Genomic DNA, 21,772 nt, shown 5'->3' on the forward strand with positions numbered 1-21,772 from the left:
AGTTAAAAGGTGGCATGACAAGAGGATCAAGAAGAAGGAGTTCGCACCCGGAGATAAGGTATTACTTTTTAATTCTAGGGTAAAGCTTTTCGGGCATGGAAAACTCCAGAGTAAATGGGAAGGACCATTCAAGGTAATCAATTCATCATCTCACGGAGCTATCACACATCAAAATGACGAAGGTACGTTATTCAAGGTAAATGGTCAACGTCTTAAATTATTTTTAGAGCCCAATAAAGAATTAGAAGAGATAGACGTGATCCATTTTTACATTCCCATGGAGAATTAGAGCCCAACCTTTTTAATCTGACGTTTTTAGGCCACATATATATTTTTCGAATAAAGTCTGCGTCTAGAAGCACGCTCGAGGAAGCGGGCCCACAGAGGGGCCAGGCACAGGGCGGGCGCCCAGCCCCTGCCTCCTTTCAGTCCCGATTTCCTCCGTCGTGATAAACACATTTATGGTAAACTAAATAATCATACAGATCGAAGGTTTCGCACGCACGGCGGCGGGAGTAGCTCGAGCAAACCCTAGAGGCACTTTTTGACCCCTATATAAACAGACCCCTGACGTTAGTTTTCAAACACCAATTTATTCAAGCCTTCTCTCCTTCTTCTATTAGAGCTTGCTTAGCCCCTCGCTGCTCCAATGGCCGAAGAGTTCCACGACGATTGGAAAGTCGTCCCCTTTGACCTCAACAAGAAGCCCAAAGAAGACCCTGACGCCTACGCTCTCGTCCCGGCCAACACAGAGCGACGGCTAGCAGTCATGCCATTACGCCAGCGCAGCTCCACCCAATCCTATCATGCTCAACCAGTTCTCACCGCACCGTTGTAGCCCCTACTTCTCAAGAGACCGTCAGCCAAGAAGGAGGCCATCGTCAAGGTGCCAGCCGACATAAGGATCCTGCCACCCAGACCCAATGAGAGGGTCGTTGGAGTCAAGACCAACCGGAGCGGCGAGATCAGCAGCATCCGCTATACTACATAGGAGGAGAGGCCTTACTTCGAGGGGATTAGAGCAGCTAAAGTCCGTTTCATCCCTCCAAAGGCAGCCCCGAAGCACGCTCTCAACACTCTTGAGACACCTCCTAAGCGCAGCAAGACTATAATAGATGTTTATGAGGACGTTCGTAGGCTAGACAAGGTCATCATAGAGCTCCAGTCCTCAGTTAACTCGATCACTAGGCAGCTCTCTAACCAGAACACCGTTATACTAGGTCTTAGGCATGATCTTGCTAGTGCCAACAAGAAGATGAGGGAGTTAGAGCGCCGCTAAGTTATCTAGATTAGATCTTGAGGCAGTGCATCTTAGTTATTTATCTTTAAATTCAGCTTAAATCTATTGTTAGCTTCAGTTCATTACTAGTCATTTGTAATAAATGTCTCAAGATTAATAAAGATTATTATTATTAGTATTATGTCTTGTGTGTCTCTACTTTATTTTTATGCAAGAAAGCAGAAAACAAGTATGGGGGAGATCCCTCGACACGCCAAACGTACTTCGACTACACCACTCCACGATTTAGGTACATACTCTGTGTTGACACTAGCTAACACCACTTAGATACTAGGTTGTCATCCCTAGCATGGTGCCAGAGTGTACAAAGGATTTATAAATGTAAAGGCTCTCTAGAAAATAATCTATTCTATCCGCAAGCGCACAGATAAAACACCTCATTGTAGCATTTCACCAAGATAAGTATTCCAGGTATCATTATTTATAATTTTGCTCGAGAGAACTAAGGAGATTAAATAAAGGGCAAAATCTATCAAGGCATAGACTAGAGATAAACTTGCAAGAACATGATTACTAATGAGAAACTCGTCACACAGTCACATACTTAAGCAGGGGGTAAACCATAAAGATAATGATAATAAATTATAAGTTCAAGGGATAAATAACACAGCGATTAGAAAATAGACTACTCCTCATATATGTAGGTGATGTCGGATTAGCTAGAGAATGGATTCTAAGTTATCTACTAACTACTAAGTCATAATCTACTCTAGTTATCTACAAGATCATATATAGCATAAAAGACTCTTCATTAATGTATAAGGAACATTGATAAAGTAAATCAGAGCATCGCACGACTTACTCCACAATACCGGTTTTGCCTGTCCTATCAATGGAGGGTGGACTATATAAGAATCAACAAAGCTGTCACTATCGCGAACTACCACACGACCCGGCCAATAGGATACATTTGCAGATAAATAACATCTAAGCACCACGCTCACATGTGATCTATCACCTAACTCTCTCGCGTCAAGAGCTAAGCGCTTTGCAAACTTATACATAAACTCATTATCAATTAGAACTATATCAAATATAGAACTAGAGCAAACTAAGAACATAATAATTAGAGACATAATGCAATTAGAACAAAGAATTAGAGAAAGATATGAATAATACCAATCTTTATTACTGAAGATCCGAATCCAGAGCGTAGTGCTCTACTTCTCTAATTGCTATCTAATCAAACCTCTAAACTTGAAGGATTAGGGAGTAGCTAATTCTAATTCTCTGTGGGAGAGAAGCTCTAAACCCTAACTTTGATGGCTACCTCTGCATAATGATTTCTTCTCCTCTCTCCTCCAGGGGGGAGAGACCTTGGTTTTATAGTCCCTTCAAGTGAATGTAGGCCGTCGGATCAAACCGACATTGATTGTATGGTTTAGATTGATCCTTTAGGTCGGTGGAGTTTAGCCCCGAAGCAGAGTCCCGATTGGACTCCAACCCTGGGCGGGCGCCCAAGGGGGGTGGGCGGCCGCCCTGCCCCCGAGCCCGATCGTGCTCTCGTTCGTTCCCGTGGCTTCTGGACTCTTCTAGATTGAGGAAAATTGCGCGGCACGTAATTATCTCGTTGTAAACATGACATGTGGGCCTTCTCTCCATATTCTCTGATAACCTCCTGCAGAAATAGATAAACACCAAAGCTCGTGGAATTCTGTTAGATAAAACCCTAATTCTAGATATTTGTTTCATATTGATCCTTTTTCATGTTTATTTGATTATTAATTTTAGTACTTAAGGAGCGTCAACACTCTGCACACTTTATATATACACATATATCTTGGTTCATGCAAAATATTGTCTCCGACATGATAAATTAACAAAATTAAAATGTTTCTAATCATGATTAATCTCACTCTGTGATATTTCGTGAAAACCTGCAATTATTGAAAAATCATTTTAAAACCCTGTGCTGCTTAAGTCACTGTGGAATGTGAGATGGTAGAGTATGAGTACCTTATTGTTGATATCAATGTTGCTTGGAGAATTTATTTCAAAATCTTCAAAAATTCTAGCTACCATCCTCAGTGTTTTATATGCCTGATAAACCTAAAAAATATTAATATTATAAAAGCTATCTGCTTTGTATTGAGTTTGTTCAAAATGAGTTAGACCCTTGTTGAGAGATTTATCATGCTCCTAAGATCAAGACATTTATTCAGAAAGATTCACTCTTCCGAAGTATTATTGCGTTAGAGGCATGGGCTATGCAAAAATATGAATATTTCGAAGAAATAAAAAGGAGCAAGTGCTCGACAACTTCGCAGAAAAAAATAGACAAGTGTCCAGCAGTAGAATTAAGGGTACCTCGGTATCCACCTGAAAAAAAAGAGAAAGAAGAAAATGATAGCCCATGGTCCCTCTAATAAGCAATATGCCAGTAAGAGTTGACAAGTTTTTAATTTCCAAAGTCTTTGATCTAAGAGTATGGCATTCCTCTCCTCGGATCCCGTTTTGATCAGGCAATAAATGCAAGGTAAGTATGCTTGAAAATTTCTGTAAATTAAAACAGCCTCAGTGAGATATATAAAAGATAAATGAGCGATCTGAGAGAACCTATGAGGATAAAGGTATGCTAAATTTCTTTTCAAAAAAAATATATACAAAAACTCCAAGTAACAGGATTAAGAAGAAAGGACCTCTACTCTTGACCATATATTTCCCTGACTACGGTACATAAAGGATTTTTACAACACCCTGCAGGTATGAAGAGAATGCTTTACAATGTTTTAACCCTAGATATTTTTCTTAACCATCCTTTTCTCGAGGACGAGTAAAAGCCTAAGTATGGGGGTATTTGTTGACAGTTCTTAAGTATCAATTTTAATTATGAAATAAACAAGGAAAAGGACTAATATACAAATAACACCTAGAATTAGGGTTTGATCTAACAGAATTCCACGAGTTTTGTTGTTTATCTATTTCTGCAGGGGGTTATCAGGAAATAAGGAAGAAAGGCCCACATGTCGGGTTTACATAGAGATATTAATGTGCCGCTTAATTTTCTATCATTTAGAAGAATCCAGAAGCCACGGGAACGAACGGAAAGGCGATCGGGCCCGGGGGCAGGGCACCTGCCCTCCCCCCTTGGGCGCCCGCCTAGGTGTTGTGGCCAATCACGTTCAATCTCGCGGATTATGCTCCACCGACCTAAAGGATCAAGGAGAACCGTTCAATCAATGTCGGTTTGATCCAACGACCCAGATTCATTTGAAAAGACTATATAAGCAAGGCCTCCTAGCCCCTGGGAGGAGAGAATCCAATTATTCATTAGCATATTTTCCAGAGAGGATTCAGAGAGAGGTTCCTTAGGGTTCCCACCTCAGGGCGTAGCATCCAATGTGAGAGTAGACTAGTTCTACTAGATTGAGAGAGATAGAGTGGAGGTGTAGATCAGAGGAAGCCCAGCCTGTCGGTGTCTACTCCGAGGTTGTACCTGCGGGATCAAGTCTTCTAACCCGAGGCTTGCTCCTAGGATTCTTCAGTATTTCGACTTCTAAATTCTAGTAAGTTCTTTGTTTTATTGTTCTTTGGTTTATGAGTTTACTTTGATCTCTTCGCGTAGAGTTTAGAGTAATCATCTCTAGCGTAAACGTGGTGTTTGGGCTAGGATACTCATAGATATCCCCTGACTAGCTGGACCATGGTAGTAGCGAGGAACGTGACATTTTCGAGTTACCTTTGTAGCCCATATCCCATTAGTAGGATCTTTATAGGTGCGGGTCGAACATCCTCTGTGGTGTCTAAATTTCGTGAGCCTCCCTAATAGAACAGTAGATCATCCTTACCAAGGTTAGAATGAGAGTGCAGTTGTAGTCTTCTCTATACATCACTCACATCGAGTCACATAGTTTGTAGCCTAAAGGTTAGTAGTAATAGACCGGGTTAATCAGATACACGCTTTCTTCTAGTGGTAAAAATATAAATACGATACTCTGGATAATATCCCGGGTGAAGTGCTCACCGATATCCGTGCGCTTGCGGATTAATTCTGATTGCGTTACCAAATATCAACACTTTTCTTAGCTATTTATTATGAAGTGTCACCTCTTCCACTTCCTGCATTCTCAGGGACTGCACTATTTTTGCGACAAAATGCCGTTTCAGTTCTTGATATTGTCATGATAACTTCACCGTCCGTTTTGTTGATTATTGGGACCACTTTGTGGTTTGGTTCCTGTGATAGACGGCTCATTTTAATGGGCTCTTCTTTTTATGCTACTGATGGGATGTCTAGTCGGACAGTATTGGAAAGATGGGTTTGCGTCATAACACCAAGAAGGATAGTTGTTTTTCATCAAAGGTTTAAAAGGGGGGTAATAATGGCTAAAAGATTTTTTGAGCACTTCTTTGTTCCTAAAAATGCTTGGGGACTAGTCGATTCAAACCCATAATGTGCTCGGGGACTGTCCCGACCACCAAGTAAGTTCACAGTCATGCTCGGAGACTGTCTCGACCACCGAGCACATTCACAGTCATATTCAGGGATTGTATTCCTACGCTGTGCTCGATGACTGCTCCAACCACCGAGCATGTTTACGTTTTTGACTATGCTTGGGGACTTGTCGGCCAGTCTCTATGCTATACTCAGGGACTGCGCCGACCACCGAGTATGTTTACGATTTCAACCACGCTCGGGGACTTGTTCACCAGTCCATAAGTCGTGCTCGGAGACTGTGCTAGTCATTCTTCGACCACAATTTGGGGATTGCTTTTCTCAATTATATATAAATTGGACTCATATACAACTGACGGACAATTTTAATTTTTAGACCTTGCTACAAGGCTCATATTTCACCTTCCAGTAAGCTCGGAGACTACATCAGTACGATGCATCTGGCGATGCATCTCAATATCAGAATTTCTATGTGGTTTTTTCTCTTTAGAGCCTGGTACCATGTATCTACATCACCTACTACCAGGCTCGGGGACTAAGTAGATACACTTCACCTTACAGTGAATATGCTTATTTTTTAAGGTCTATACTTTTCAAAAAAGTAAGGTGGGCACACTTCACTAGAAAAGAAATCTTTCTTCTCAAGAGAACCATACATTATTCGAACAACCTGCTTCTTCATCGACATTGATTAACTGTCAACTGTTCGGGCGATTTTTCTACTGGTCGAAGACTTCAATCCTCACTGAGAGAAGAAGCTCAAGACGATGTGTTTCATCACAATATATGGTGCTCGGAGACTAGCTGTGGGGGTATAAACCCATATACCCTTACGGCTAGACTTGGGATAGGAGATTTGGCCCATTACGAGACGACTCGTGGCTTGATCCATCTACTTGGAGTTTCACGCAAGGAAACATGACGTGGAGATCAAGCAAGATCCTGGTCGGTTAGAATAGGAATTGATATCGTATTATCTATGGCAATTGTAACTGACTAGGATTAGTTTCTAGATTTGTAACTCTGCCCTCTAGACTATATAAAGGGAGGTACATATAAATACAATCAGATGTAGGACGTAGGTATTACGCCCTCACGGCGGCCGAATCTGGATAAAATCCTTATTTGTGTCTTGCATCACCATCTAGTTGGTAGCTTGCGCACCTGTCTACCGATAATCTACTACCTTGGGCATACCCCTAGGTAGTCTGCCAACCAGCTTTCATCGACAACTACAGACCTCGCCATCCTCTAACCTCGTTGTAGACAGCTATATGCTCTTTTGCATCTCACACGGTGATCCATGAACCTGAGCATGACTCTGGGCACCCTAGTAAGGATCATCGCATGGCCTGGAGCCGACGTCCTCTTCACCCAAACCCTAGGCGCGATCGCTCCTATGCGTGGAGCCACCGCCGTCGTCTCTTGACCCCGCCTCACTTCACCGCCTTTGGCACGAGTGGCTAGCTCCCGCGGCCTGGCGCCAGCGAGTGGCAGAGCCCGCGTCCTCTAGGGACATGAAGGCGTCGCTCTGCCTCGTCTTGGGCAGAGCGCTGCTGCAGCACCCATCGTCGCCGATGCCTAGAGGGCTTGGAGCACGTGCATGGGGGAGAGGATTGGGGGCAGCTCACGTTGTGCGTGGGGGAATAAGATCGCAGCTCATGAAGAGGAGGATTTTATTGAATAATACTTCAGGCGGTGAGGGGAAGGAGTGCGGCGTGAGGGTGAAGGAGCGTGGGAGGGGGTCGGAGTTTGATGTAGGCTTTAAACTTTTCTCTACAGATGTTAGATTTGATCTTGGTTGATTTGGAGACGTTGATTTTGATGGAGACAAAATCCTGTGTGCGTTTTTATGGGTACACAATGTTTGAGGCCATCAGCGGGGATGTTTTTTTGGGTGGACCAAGCATAATTCTGTTGGATGAATTATAGTAGAGATTTGACATTTGCTTTCTCTTGTCAATTGCAGGTCAAATTGACTGGCATGCCAAAGATCCAAATCACCAAACTCAGCTTGCCTGTTGAGGCTCAGGGGATCGAGAACTATAGCTTCTGTATGGTTTGTGAGGGTCTCCGACTATGTTACACAGAAGACCGACATTTTTTTTGCTAACACTATGCCTAACTCAAATCACTTAGATATAAGGCATTAGCATCTAGGTGTCATTATTAATTATTAAAACCAAACTTGGACTTTCAGCGGTCCCAGATGAGTTATGGTTTAGTTTCAATAATTAGATGGGTTGGGATAAATAGAAACATAAGTCAGTACGTTTTTGGAAAAAAATGGTTGTCTATCATTGTGTTGTGGGAACAAGGGTTCAATAAACATTTAAAATTGTGATCAAACCGTCATTTTTCCAGAAATACTATCATATATGAAAAAGAGGTTTTCTACAAAAGTATTTATATGAAGTAAAACTCTGCATATGTAAAAAGATAGCTTTATGCAAATAAAACTAAATCTTATCTTTAATTTATCCATACGTATATATTGTTATTCTTTTCCGTAAGGTAATAATGTTGGTTTTACTACGTATTTTGTACTCATACTTGAGCCCTGGACAGCCAAAGACTCCCGAATCCAGCCAACGCACAAGCTGGCCGAGAAAACTCGTTGCTAAAAGCACGCAGGCAGCACGCGCGCAGACGGCAGCAGCGGGTCACGCCACCCTCCTCATCAGCCATCAGCCACCGCCCACCCCCCTCACAATCCAAGCAAATCCGCCGAACACAAAAAAAAACCCTAGACCGCCGGCGCCCAGCCCAGCAGTGTCTCTCCACCGCCGCCGCCACCACCTCGTGCTCCCCTTGCCCTCGTATCGTGGGATGGAGCACGACGCGCACGCCGTCCCGCCATCGGAGGACGCCACCGTCGATGATTGGGCTCGCGACGACGCGGAGCCCATGTCCGTCGAATCTGGCGTTGCCCCCGCGGAGGTGGCTGCGGCGGATTCCGGCGCTGATGCCCCTTTCGCGCCCTCGCCCTCGCCCTCGGCAGCGGTCGCGGCAGAAGGTTCCCTTCTCGGCCCTGCCTACCTATATCTTTTGCTCGTGCTGTTATACAGCTTATTTGCTTAGATCTAAGCCTATTAGGCACCGATCAGTAGTGTTAGCACGCTCGATTACGCGTAGGGTAGGGTTTATGAGGGTCATGGTCTCGTTTTATCGGGGTTGCTGGTTTGCTGCGGCGGGAAACAGATTAGGACGATGGAGATTATGTTGTGTTAGGGATCTCTGCTAGTTCTGTTGGGTGTATAATTTGTTGGAAGCGAAATTCAACTGCTAGATTTACCTGGTTCAATCCAACTACTGTAGCCCGGTGCGAGTCAAGTTTCTTGAGTGTCCGTTGTTTTGGCATGGTATGCTTGTGGTTCGTCCCTCTATAAGTAAGTTGACGACCATCCATAAGCCTATAGTTTGTACCCTAGCAGTTTGTGATTCTGTTTCTTTTGTCGGCTTGTAATTGTGATTCCGTGATCTGTCCTTGAAAAGGTTTTCTTTGGCTGCGCTTTTGTTGTTGCCGTGTGCTTGATCAGACAACATTTAAAGCGATGCATGTGCAATTTCCAAAAAAGTGGCTGATGTCGTGTGTCGATGCTCATGTGCTAATCCTCTTATGCAACATGCCTGCCATAGACAAATATGTAAAAATTTATGCCTCCTAGTCCGACTCAATGTTCGATAAGATCAAGGTTATGAAAGACGCCAGGCGACTAATAAATGTAGGTTAAACACGATTTAGCGTTTGTGCTTTTTTTATATTTTAATTGTACTTTATTTTTCTGGCAACACATATGGCATCAGATTAGATGCCCAAGTTGAATCTCAGAAGAAATTGTAAAACATTCAGGCAATTTTGATGCCAATTCTTGCAAACTTGAAGTGGTGAAGGGACATGCAATTTTGATCCCCGCACGCCTGTTTCCCTTTTCACTGGCTTCTCTTCCGTGTGCTTTTTTCCTTGCCCACCAGCCGACGCGATCACACATAGCCCACCAAACTAGCCAGGCTGCTGCTTTTTCGCATTTCCCCATGCCTATGCACACCACCTAGACGTGTCCAGAGTTTTATTGGATGCCCAGGTCCTAAACGAGACACTAGGGTTCCGTTTCAGGTTTGAGAGTAATAAACATAAGTTTAATTACGCTGTTTAGAACCATTTATAAGACTTATCCACTGATTCTATGTTTCCTTGCACAAAACAAGAAGAGAGATGACATTCTGTTCCTCAACATTTTTGTAGCGCTCCCACAGGGTAGTTCTCTGCCTTTATTTGTTGGCTCGCATAGAAATTTTTGGATCCCTTTAGAAACCTTAATAGGTGGCCATGTTCCATTTATAAAATCTAGCGCTGACAGCACAACATATTCCTAAGTTTTTTCCATTGTTCCTGCAAGAAAACATGGGTTGGTCCTTTGTTCTGAGCATACAAAATGGTTTCTTATGCATGGTATAAATTTGGAACCAGACATAGGAGGCTCACTCCCCTTTACATGCTTTTTGTTCCTACAGTATAATTAGGGGTTCCTGGTCAGTTTAATTGCTTCTTTGCCTTCGCCCATGAGACATTTTCTCCTTTTTGAAGAAATGACTCACAATAGATATATACAACTAAGATCTCCAATCTTTGGCTAATGGTGATTCTTTAACCTAATGAATCCGACAGTGTGACCAACCGACTATGTTGAATGTCTTATTGCTCTGGCCTGGGCTTGCAAGATGGCAAGCTGTTTATGGCCTGTGTTAACTTCCTTTCTCACTGACTAACTTTGGAAAGTTCTATTTAGTTTGTCAAGTCTAATAAGAAATTCTAATGTCATCCCTCTGGTCATGGATTGTTGTTTTAGAGAAATGATTGAAATTCATTTTCACTTATTGAGGCCAACTATTTGGATCTGCCTTTATAGTTCTCCTTTTTTTTGATGGAAAGTGACATGCATAATGAAATTGTTGCTATGTTCTAACCTGGACGTGTACTTTCAGGTGTCAAGGAAATTCAATCATCTCTTCAATCCTTGGACCTTAAAACAAATGGTGCGTATTAAATACATCCTTGTTTATGTTTTTTAGTTGTATCATTGTTATTGAAAACCCTTTGCTAAATTTGTAACTTGCCCACCATTTCATGTTGGTACATTACAACCTTAATTTTCTCCATGGAAATAATATTAACTTTTAATTGACAAGCTGATTTTCAATTTTGATTATTAATGTACTTCTTCCATTGAGCTTCAAGGAAATTTCCTAGAGAGGCTGTTGATCCAGGCCCAGGTTTTGTTGTATTTTGATGTTTCGGTATTTTCATCTGAATGATTGCTTGAACTGTTGCTTCATGTTGCTGCACAGAAGCTGAGTCATTTTAATAGTGGATACTGATTGGGCCTGTAGTTTTTGCTTATTGTTATACACTCTTACACAACCCTACTTTTCTATCGGTGCAGTTGCTACTCAAGAAGATGCTCATGTGGTTGAAGACGATGTAGATGAGACAAAAAGACACTTGAATGTGGTTTTCATTGGCCATGTTGGTAAGTTCAACTTTATTGTTAGCTAGATTGGTGCTTACAGAATACTTAATTGATTGATGTTTTCCAGTGTAATTGTTGACTGTATCTGATGTATTATTGTGTAATGGGGTTAACTATTAAATGGTGGAAAAATTATGTTTGTGCGAGAATTTAGCTGTTCTTTGGTGTTTCATGATAACGAGATGACATTGAATCTATGTTTACATGGAAAAATCAGTTCATTGATTGTTTTGACTCTAAGTTTACAATTTTAAAAATCTATTTTCTATGTGTTTTTTGTTGTTCAATATATGACATACTTTTTGATTCTTGATCAGTTGATTTAGTGTAGGTTCCACATTTGAATTTCTTATTGGAGTTTTATGCTAGTTTTCTTTTTTGCTTGTGCCTATTCTTTTAAGCCCTAAATAATATTCCGATGTTTAATGGGAACATGCAATTTTCATAGTGCGCACTGCCAGCAGGGCTCGCCATTAGTTAAATGTCATCAGTAATAACTCAACAGTCTGCTTTATGGCTCATGTTTCCAGCTTGTACTTCTCCTCTGCAATGACGTATTCCTTGTTTCCCTCTTTCCTCAGCCTTGAATGCATCAAGATGGAAGCTTTTGCTTCTCGTTCTGATCGTTATGGCCCTGTTTTGTAGAGCTCTAGCTCTATGAAAACTGGAAAGGGTGCCAGATTGTGTGTCCCAGCCTCCTAGGTTCTGAGCAAGTTGGCTGAGTTTTTTTACAGAATTTGCTTCTCCAAGTATCAGTAGTTGATATATCTGCTTTAGAATTCTTTGCTTTTAGCTTCTTCTGTCTTGCTTCAATTTTATTTTTCTATTGTCTGCTTATTGTTCTGGCATTTAAGAATCACAATGGTTGTGGTTTATTTATTTCATGGCTGCTTCCATTCGTCAAGGTCATAAATAAATGTGCTAATATTAACTTCATTGTTGCATGGATCCAGATGCTGGAAAATCAACTACTGGAGGACAAATATTATTTTTGAGTGGTCAAGTTGATGATAGGACCATCCAGAAATATGAGAAGGAAGCAAAGGATAAAAGCCGAGAAAGCTGGTGAGTAGTTCATTTGTTGCAAATAAGTCTTGAGGCTCATGTGGCTATTTGCAAAATTGAGTATATGATGCATTTTGAAATCAGGGGATATCACTGTTTATATTGCTGATAAAATAGATGCTATTTTTTGTGTGTCTGTTCTGTTTCATTACATGCACGCTACTGTACTGATTTTTTCCTAGGTTACTCTTTTTCTTCTCACGTTTTTTTAATTATCTTGTTAAGTGCGACTGTAATATATGAAAATGTACTTAGAATGAACCTACATATACTTATGTTGCATTGAATTGTAAATAACCATTGCATATTCTTTCCTCTCTATAAGTGTGGCTATTTACTTTTTATAGCATGGAAAACATTCCCTATTTGTGACTTATAAAGGAGCAGGTAAAGATTACTGGGGACAAACACTTCCTTTGAATGAATGAAAAAATTCAATAAAAATGCATGTGCTGATGACATATGCTTCGAATATCTACAATTGCTAGACAAGGGAAGCATGGTAATACTGTGTAGTTATAGTAAACTGAGAGCATAGGAAACTAGAGAGTTTTTGGTTTATCACTATTTATTATCTTAACCTCCTTGTTCTTCGTAAAGAAACTAGAGCACCGTGTGTGAAATTGTATAACTGCTGTTACGTTAAACATCAGATACACTTGTTTGTATGGTATAAGCTAGACCACCGTATTCTTAAACCATATGCATGACTGATATTATAAGGATTTCAGGGAATGAACTTAATGGTAATCTTAATTCAGGATTATTGATTTGTTTGTTCTCTTATATCATTTCATGTTGCCTTTGTCTGCAGTTTTTGTTTTTGCTTCCTACATTTTTTTCCACACTGCAAACAACTGAATTTCATTACGATAGTCGATAGTAACGAAATTACAGAGTTCAGTACGCATCGTTTAGAAAGTAAAACGTAACAGAAAGAACTACCCATAAACAATCTGGATGCTCTTATTCGTCTATTGCAAAAATTTTTCTCTTCCATCCAGTACGCTGTTACTGATTTTAATTTCTAATCAAAATACTTGCAGGTACATGGCTTACATCATGGACACAAATGAGGAAGAAAGGGTTAAGGTATCATTTTTTTATTTGGCTTCTATAGTCTGATTTGTTTTTATTGTGTTAAATCTTCAATTTCTTTTGGTATTGATGAAGCATGCCCTTTGTTGAAGAACATTTGTTTTACTTCGATTTATCTAATTCGATTTGCGTAATCTGATGCACTTTTTAAAATTATAGTCCAAATGCAGATACAATCTCTTGTCTAGTGGTTCTCTTTGTTGTTTTTGTTATGCTTATGATTCTTTTGCATATTCTTTTCATGTGTTTAGGGAAAAACTGTTGAAGTTGGTAGAGCACACTTTGAGACAGAACACACAAGATTCACTATCTTGGATGCACCGGTATTTGCTCTCACTATGTTACATATATGTTACTAATGCAAGGCTGCGCTCCATGTACTTTAATTGTAGTTTATTAATTTATTTTATGTCTTTGTATGTGCTCTATTTGCATCTGTTTGGCCACAAGTTACTTCCTGCCTTTCTGGTGACTGGACCTATTATGCGAACTGTTATAATTCTAATGGCTACTGAATCCATTTGGCTGATTGTGGTTAATGACTGGAGCAACTGGAAAAAATATATAGTTGGCTTTTAAGGTCAATATTTTGTTGTTTCTCTTCTATAATTTTGCCTTCAGGACTGTAGACATAAAGGCATCTGTTGTTAAAGTAGGATTGACTTCTCTGTCACGTGTTAGCACAGGAAACCTATGTCACCATTCCAGGGAGACCATGTTGTGGGCTACCATGTTTTGACATAATATACTAATGTATACTTGAGAAACAAAATAATTAAAAAAAAATACTTGGGGAGGTCCGAATCTTTTAGGGCATGACCTACTGGTACAAGCATGGGTGTGCCGTGTGTGCGCGCTTGCCTCTCTGACAAGGGGCTCTGCTAACCTAGCATATATACAAGACAAATAATTTCAACTATACAACATGGGGCCTAGTAATTTTGGTGTACTTTCAATGTGTGCTATGTCATCTCCTATTTTTTTTCCAGATTAATGACATCGATTAGTACATGTTTTGTCAGCAGAGTAATTAAATTTTAATAATCCATTAATTTGGCAGCACTGCTAAATTGATTCCATATTGCTATCTCACTTGTTGGGTAGACATGCAAGCGCTCAACATGTTTATTGTACTTGCCACCTTTTACTTTGTTCAGGAAACATATCTTGCACACCTGTGCTGTTCCATATACACTGTTGAATCCTTGGCCACTACCCTTGACACTATTCTGTCATTGTTTACAGGAACTGCTGATTGATTAATCTTAATGCTTGTTTCCTATATGGTGCTTGTTTCCTATATGTTGCTTGTTTAATCAAATGATTTGGTTTTGCAGGGTCACAAAAGTTATGTTCCAAATATGATAAGTGGTGCATCTCAAGCTGACATTGGTGTTCTGGTAGGACTCAAGTCATTGTTTGTTGAACTTTCTAACTTAGCCATTAGTTTTGTTTATATTTATATAATTATCTTTTTAGGTCATATCTGCTCGAAAAGGTGAATTCGAAACAGGTTATGAAAGAGGAGGACAGACCCGTGAACATGTACTACTTGCAAAAACTTTGGGTGTTGCTAAGCTGGTAGTTGTAATAAATAAGATGGACGAACCTACTGTTAAATGGTCTAAGGAAAGGTATACCGGATAAACATGTACTTATCTTTTTTTATGGTGTAACTTGTACAACTGGAGGAAAATAATCAAATTTGTTATCTTTTTCAGGTATGATGAGATTGAAGCAAAAATGGTTCCATTCCTTAAATCTTCAGGGTACAATGTTAAGAAAGGTAGGTATTATTCAACTTCTTTTTTGCCTAAAAGTAAGCATTATTGTGAGCACTTCTTTTCAAGCTTAAGATTCATCATTGCTATTTATTTCTACTGACTGAAGTTCTAGTTTTCATGCTTTCAAATTGTGCCTCAGTATTGAAATTTTCTCAACTGATGCCTCTTTGCCTCATATTTCAATAACTAGAGCTAATTGCACTGTTGGCTTTGCCATCAGAGGCCATAGTAGCTTCATTATTTATTAATTGCTTTGTTCCATTATATCATCATCAATATATGACCCTTTTGTCTAACTCTCATTGTCTCTGTTGTTAGATGTGCAATTCTTGCCAATATCTGGTCTTGTGGGAACCAATATGAAGACCAGGATGGATAAAAGCATTTGTAGTTGGTGGGATGGCCCTTGTCTCTTTGAAGTTCTGGACCGTATTGAAGTTCCTTTACGCGACCCCAAAGGTCCAGTAAGGTTAGATAGTTTTTCTTATCTTGTACTTCATATACTGCACTCAGAAAGTATATAATGTTTTGGACATACAATATGTAACTTGGTAATCATTTGAAAGTATTTGCTGTGAAACCATTTTTCATGGCAAATCTATTGATATTATTTTCACATTAGTCGCCTAAAAACAGTTTTGTATTAGTCATGTGATCGTATTTTTTGTTGTGTAATCTCATGTTGAAACCTACTTATCTTGATCGTGTGCTAAATGTATCATCTTTATATTTATTTATAACAATGCAGGATGCCGATTATTGATAAATATAAGGATATGGGCACTGTTGTAATGGGCAAAATAGAGTCTGGCACTATCAGAGAGGGTGACAGTTTGTTGGTTATGCCAAACAAGGTACTCTTTCCCATTCCTTCTACTGTAATATACTTGACACTTATCTCCTTGAGCCAATTCAGTTTTACAATACTCTTGCTGTAACAGTCCCATGTGAAAGTCGTTGGGTTGAACTTGGATGAGAGCAAAGTACGCCGTGCTGGACCTGCTGAGAATGTTCGTGTCAAATTGTCCGGAGTTGAAGAGGAGGATGTAATGGCTGGATTTGTACTTTCAAGTGTTGGTAAGTTTATATTCAGGACAAAGTAGTATGGTAACATCCTGTGACTAGACATGTTTAATAGGGTGTTGGTTTGACGAATCGCAACATCCTAGATGATGCATCATGAGTCCATTCCTCAAATTTGGTGGAATGACTTCATTCCTCATACTAGTACTAATTATTAGCTTGTTAGTTATGAGGTGATGATGGATGAACCCATTCCATTCCACGAACCAAACAAAAACTGAGGAGTAGATGATTAACTTATTCCTCAAACCAAACACCCTATAAGGCACGCTTTCTAATGGCTGTTCAGCTCTTTTTCCCCTATAGTCATAGCTCAACGACAAAATCATCCTTCACCTAACAAATTAACATGCCAATCTGAACTGAGCACACGATGAGTTCTGTGTTCTTCTATACTATTTCTAGATGTGTAGTTTTTACTATGTATTTAGACATTGTGTATATGAAGTTGTATAGCAAAAGGTATGTGCCTAGAAAAGCCAAAACAACCTATAACTTAGGATAGAGGGAGTAATGTCTTGTGGACTGTGCTGGGCAAGAATTTAGTGTTTGCTCGAGTGCCTTTTCTTTTCTGTTATATGTGCAATTGTTCAGGAATGTTGTTATGCTTCATGCATTATGTACAACATGCGAGATTACAAATATGTATGAGTTATTTTACTTTATATCATTTTAGACCTTGTTGCCAGGTTTTCATCTAATGGTTTCTATCCATGCAGCTAATCCTGTTGGTGCAGTTAGTGAATTCATCGCTCAGTTACAGATTCTTGAGTTGCTTGACAATGTGAGTAATGCTTCTTGAATAATATTACAAAAGTACTAGAGTCCACTTGTAATCTTGCAGCAATTAAAAAATGTTTAAACTTCAAAGCAAAATATAATGTATGAAATTTGACCTAGATTGGGTCTGTAGCCCTTAAGGTACATTTTTGGAGTTAAATTTGAACTGTTCTTCACCATACCTTGCTATAATATCTTCATTTTTCTTCTGCTAATGATGATTGATCAGAACACTATTTCCCATTATGGTTTGTGAATGTGCTAGGCTATTTTCACTGCTGGCTACAAAGCTGTGTTACATATCCACTCTGTTGTCGAAGAGTGTGAAATTGTTGAGCTCATAGAGGAAATTGACATGAAGAAAAAGAAAGAAGCAGATCCGAAGAAGAAAAAGCCAAAGAGGAAGCCTCTTTTTGTGAAGAATGGTGCAATTGTTGTTTGCCGCATTCAGGTATTCTCATAGATCATCTAAAAAGCTTTCCTGTTATGAGTTCTGACTGTTAATTTCAGGCTCTGCTGATTGTAATGTGTTTTCATATTTATTAGGTGAATAACTTGATATGCGTAGAGAAGTTCTCTGATTTCCCTCAGCTTGGAAGGTTTACACTTAGAACTGAAGGTAAAGCTTCATGCTTGTAAGCATATTTTCATTCCATGTTGATGCAGAGATCATCTATGATGTAACATATGAGATCCTATGTTTTCCCTTTTGTTTGTTACTCCCTCTGTTCAAAATTGTTAGGAAGTTTTGTCTTTTCTAGATACAATTGCTTTTACTATGTATCTAGATATAATGTACATGCAAGTGCATAGCAAAAGCTACATATCTGGAAAAGTGAGGTAGTATTTTTTGTGGTCATCGGGAATTTCATTTCTTTTACTTGATTCTATACTTTATGTACTTAAACATAGTATAAGGATATAAGGATTATGATGCCTTTATTTAAATGTTTGTCGAGGTCACTGTTTCTTGTGTGAAGTAACTTATGGTCTTGTTCTTACCTTGTTATTGTTACAGGAAAGACGGTAGCTGTAGGCAAAGTCGTTGATGTTCCGCCTGCTGGCAGCCCAACATTCTGAGCTTAAGCCAATTTTGAACAGGATGGTAAGCAGAGAACAAATTACATTGGATTATCTTTTCTGATGAAGATGTTCACATATGAGAATCACCTTTCTTGACAGGATAATCATGAAGCAGTGTGTTCTCTTGAGATACTTTTTTGGGAGAAGTGAGATTAGTTGTTGAGCATAGATTTTTTTTCCAGCCCGGCTTGAGAATGGTCTATGCCTTCATGGTTTAGGCTAGCCAAGTCTGTGTTTAGATTGGTTGCATAATATTACTTCTCTGGTTATATGTGAGGTTGTAAAATCAGTATGGATGAGTGTACCAACCTTAATGTACCGTGCCAAATTGTGGTGGTATCTTTGCGTACAATGCTGTAACTATCCAGTTTCTGTGTGAAGTTAAATATTAGATGGCCACAGGTCGGCAGATTCGAAAGTTCCAACTGCCAGGACGTGCATACGCTACTGGGAAGACCCTTAAACCCTATCATTTGATATTGATACTGATATTGATGGAGTCAACTGTAATCATTTGCGTAGAGTCAAGTGATTTGCTTTAGAATTTTGAGGGAAAGTAGGTAAACAGTTTTGTCATCAACTCCCTTTGTCCAGCAAAGAGTTATTCTCACTTGTGAGAAATGACTTATTTTTAACTTTGGCTAAATATATACAATAAATTATTAATATTTATAATTTATAATGGACAATAAGTATATAGATTAATTGAAGAGTATATCTTCATAAGAACATTATCTAGAGATATAAGGTGTCGTTAATATTTTCTATAAATCTAGCTAACCATAGAAAAGTTTGATCTGCATGAATAACGACAGCGACTCTATTTTTTGGGCCTGCCAACCATTGTGACTGTTTTTTCTATCTGAGTCGTAGGTTTTTCTGAATCATAACTACTCTCTCAAAAAACCGATGTTTTGACATTAAGGGTACTCACAATGCAAGACTCTATCACAGAGTTCAAGACAATCAATTACATATTATTTATGGTATTTTGCTGATGTGGCAGCATATTTGTTGAAGAAAGAGGTAGAAAAAATAAGACTTCAAGTCTTATTTAGACTCTAAGTCCACATTGTTCGAGGTAATAAATAACTTTATACTCTATGATAGAGTCTACATTGTGAGTGCCCTAAGACATCATGTTTGACCACTTATTTTATTCAAAATTTTTATATAAATTATAAAATAAATAAATTATTATTAAAGTATTTCTAATGATCAAATAAGTCATCAAAATAGATGATATTTATATAAATTTTTTTAAAACAAGATGTCTCTCCAACAGTTTGTCAAACTCACTTGCTATCCTTCATTTTTAACAAAATTAAAGAAATTACCTCTCCAACAGTTTGGCAAATGACTTGCCAAAATTTAGCAAGTTGTCATTTTCTACCTCCACCTGTGCATATATTTGCGTTGGTCTCAACTTGCCATCTGGTTTGCCATCCCGCAAAAGCTAGGCCAGCAGACGCAAGTGGCGTGCTCTCTGTATGCGGTTCGTACAACTTCACCTATGCATGCATGATCTCGCTACATGTATTATCTCAAATGGCAAACTGTTAGAGATACAATCTTTTTTCACTTGCCATATGTTTTAGCCACTTGCCAAATCATAAGATTTGCCAAGTAATTTTTGGTAAACGGTTGGAGATGCTTTAACAACACGGTCTCGAGGGAGTACTAACGCTCATGTATTTCAGTCGAATAACATATAGTCTGGTGATAAAGTTTGACATCTTTGACTTTGTATTATACTATTTGTACGTAACTTTTGCCAAGTTCAGGTTAATAAAAACTTTCAAATATAGAAATTTTTGAAAGTTAATAATTACTTGAAGTTTTTAGGTTAACTAGGTGGTGTGCCTGTGCGTTGCTACGGGATAAGTAACATTTTATACTAAAAACACAAGAATCACATGATAAGATAACAATACTTATACGTTAGAGTGATATTTAATCTAAAAAACAAAGTTTGTGAAATTAACATAGTCACGAAGAACACGGTGTCACGGACTCACAAACTCTATTATATAGACTTTTCTGTGATGCAGCTAAGATAATGTTTTATACTGATAGAAAGAAAATCTTCGATATCTATTTCTTTCATGCGCCAATAAATCACAAATATATATACATACACATATAATTATATACATATAATATATAATTTGTAAAAAAAAGCAAAAAAAAAAGAAAAAGAAACAAAAAATGATTCTTTCCCTTTCTCTGCTTACTCTCCAATCCTCTCCCAACCGGCACCCACCGAGAGTCTGAGACGGAGGTCGTCGTGCTTGCGCTCGAGCGAGCCGGTCGGCCTCTCCTGGTTCAATAATGGTTCAATAATAGTTCAGACATCTAAATTTGTAATTAACTCAAGGGAAAACAAATACATCCATCAACCATGGTGAGTTTTGCTAGAGAGAAAGTATGAAGTAGATCATCCATATATTGTTGGACCAATTTGACTTCAAAGAACTTCTAAAACGACACTGAAAACTGATGTTTCAAACTGAGCTCGACAACTAACAGTAAAAATCAGCAATATTCACAAAGCCATAACTTTTGTATATTTAACAAAAAAATATCTTTAGATACTCGTTGGAAAGTTCTTCAAAAGCACTACAACTTCCCTTCATATGTGATTTTCTAATTCGGCCGGTAAATATCTCAAAAACAGACCGAAGTCGTTCCCTGTTCCCTTCCATCAGTTTGGTCTTGGATTCCATTACATCGAGTGCCATGTTATTTTTGAGAATGTTGAGCTTGGAGAATTATAAGCCTATCATCTTACTGTTTCAGTAAAATTGTAAATGATGTAGTAGGCATCTGATAAAATTTATAGAAAATCTAATTTTGGCTAAATGAAGCCACATAGTTTGCACAGTGACATTTTCAGACAAGTCATAGGCTGCATAGTGACAGTGACAGTGACAATTTTTTAGAAAAATATGTCCTATATATGGAACTAACTCAGTTTGATCCCAGTTCAAAAATATAAAAGAAACTGAAATGTTCTTTGTATTGTCTGGATGCAAAAACTGCAAAAGCTATTGAAACTGAAATAGGGAACAAGTGCTACTGTCAAACTCTATCTGAGAAAGAGAAGTTAATCAATGCAAGTTTCAGGTCTAGCATAGGATCAATGAATTATAATAAGCTAATGCAAGAAAACTATACAGACAAGTAATGATTACTTAGAGATTGGTCACTAATGGGATGGTTGAGATGCTGCTACTTTCTCCTGCCACTTCTACTTGGCGAGATGACCTGCAAGCTACAAATAAAAATGACTTCCTACAGACCGGAGAAGAATACCATTGTTCCACTTTCAACCCGCTACATAGAAGAATTTCAAGGAACAACACAGCACCAAAATAGTGAAGATGACCAGCAGAGACAGGCCACCTTTTATTCTTTTTAGTTGTGAGAGATTATCCAAGATAACGACATAGATCCAGTGGATGAGAGAACTGGCCTATTAATCTAACATTTTCAGTTTCGGAATTGTGTTGTTAGAACTCCTTACAAGGAGAAAGCACCCAGTTCCGGACAGTAATTGGTTGCTCCATGATTTTCTTGATGCTTGCAGAAATAATCAAGTGATCCATCTTGTTGATCCAGAAATTGCAATAATAGGAGGACGAGAAGCTTC

The 21,772-nt window shown here is 38.9% G+C and overlaps 1 protein-coding gene across 1 annotated transcript; it reads left to right on the forward strand.

Moving 5' to 3' along the window:
- LOC8069429 (eukaryotic peptide chain release factor GTP-binding subunit ERF3A) lies at window positions 8,337-18,624 on the forward strand. The gene is made up of 17 exons (XM_002446167.2): window positions 8,337-8,712; window positions 10,683-10,733; window positions 11,141-11,227; window positions 12,181-12,292; window positions 13,339-13,384; window positions 13,642-13,713; window positions 14,728-14,790; window positions 14,870-15,024; window positions 15,112-15,176; window positions 15,493-15,643; window positions 15,923-16,028; window positions 16,116-16,251; window positions 16,977-17,041; window positions 17,303-17,488; window positions 17,584-17,656; window positions 18,056-18,142; window positions 18,220-18,624. Exons 1-16 carry the CDS (start codon window positions 8,526-8,528, stop codon window positions 18,115-18,117), a joined length of 1,617 nt encoding a protein of 538 aa, XP_002446212.1. The 5' UTR covers window positions 8,337-8,525; the 3' UTR covers window positions 18,118-18,142; window positions 18,220-18,624.

The sequence above is a fragment of the Sorghum bicolor genome, chromosome 6 (assembly GCF_000003195.3).
Source record: "Sorghum bicolor cultivar BTx623 chromosome 6, Sorghum_bicolor_NCBIv3, whole genome shotgun sequence".
In the NCBI taxonomy this organism is placed as follows: domain Eukaryota; kingdom Viridiplantae; phylum Streptophyta; class Magnoliopsida; order Poales; family Poaceae; genus Sorghum; species Sorghum bicolor.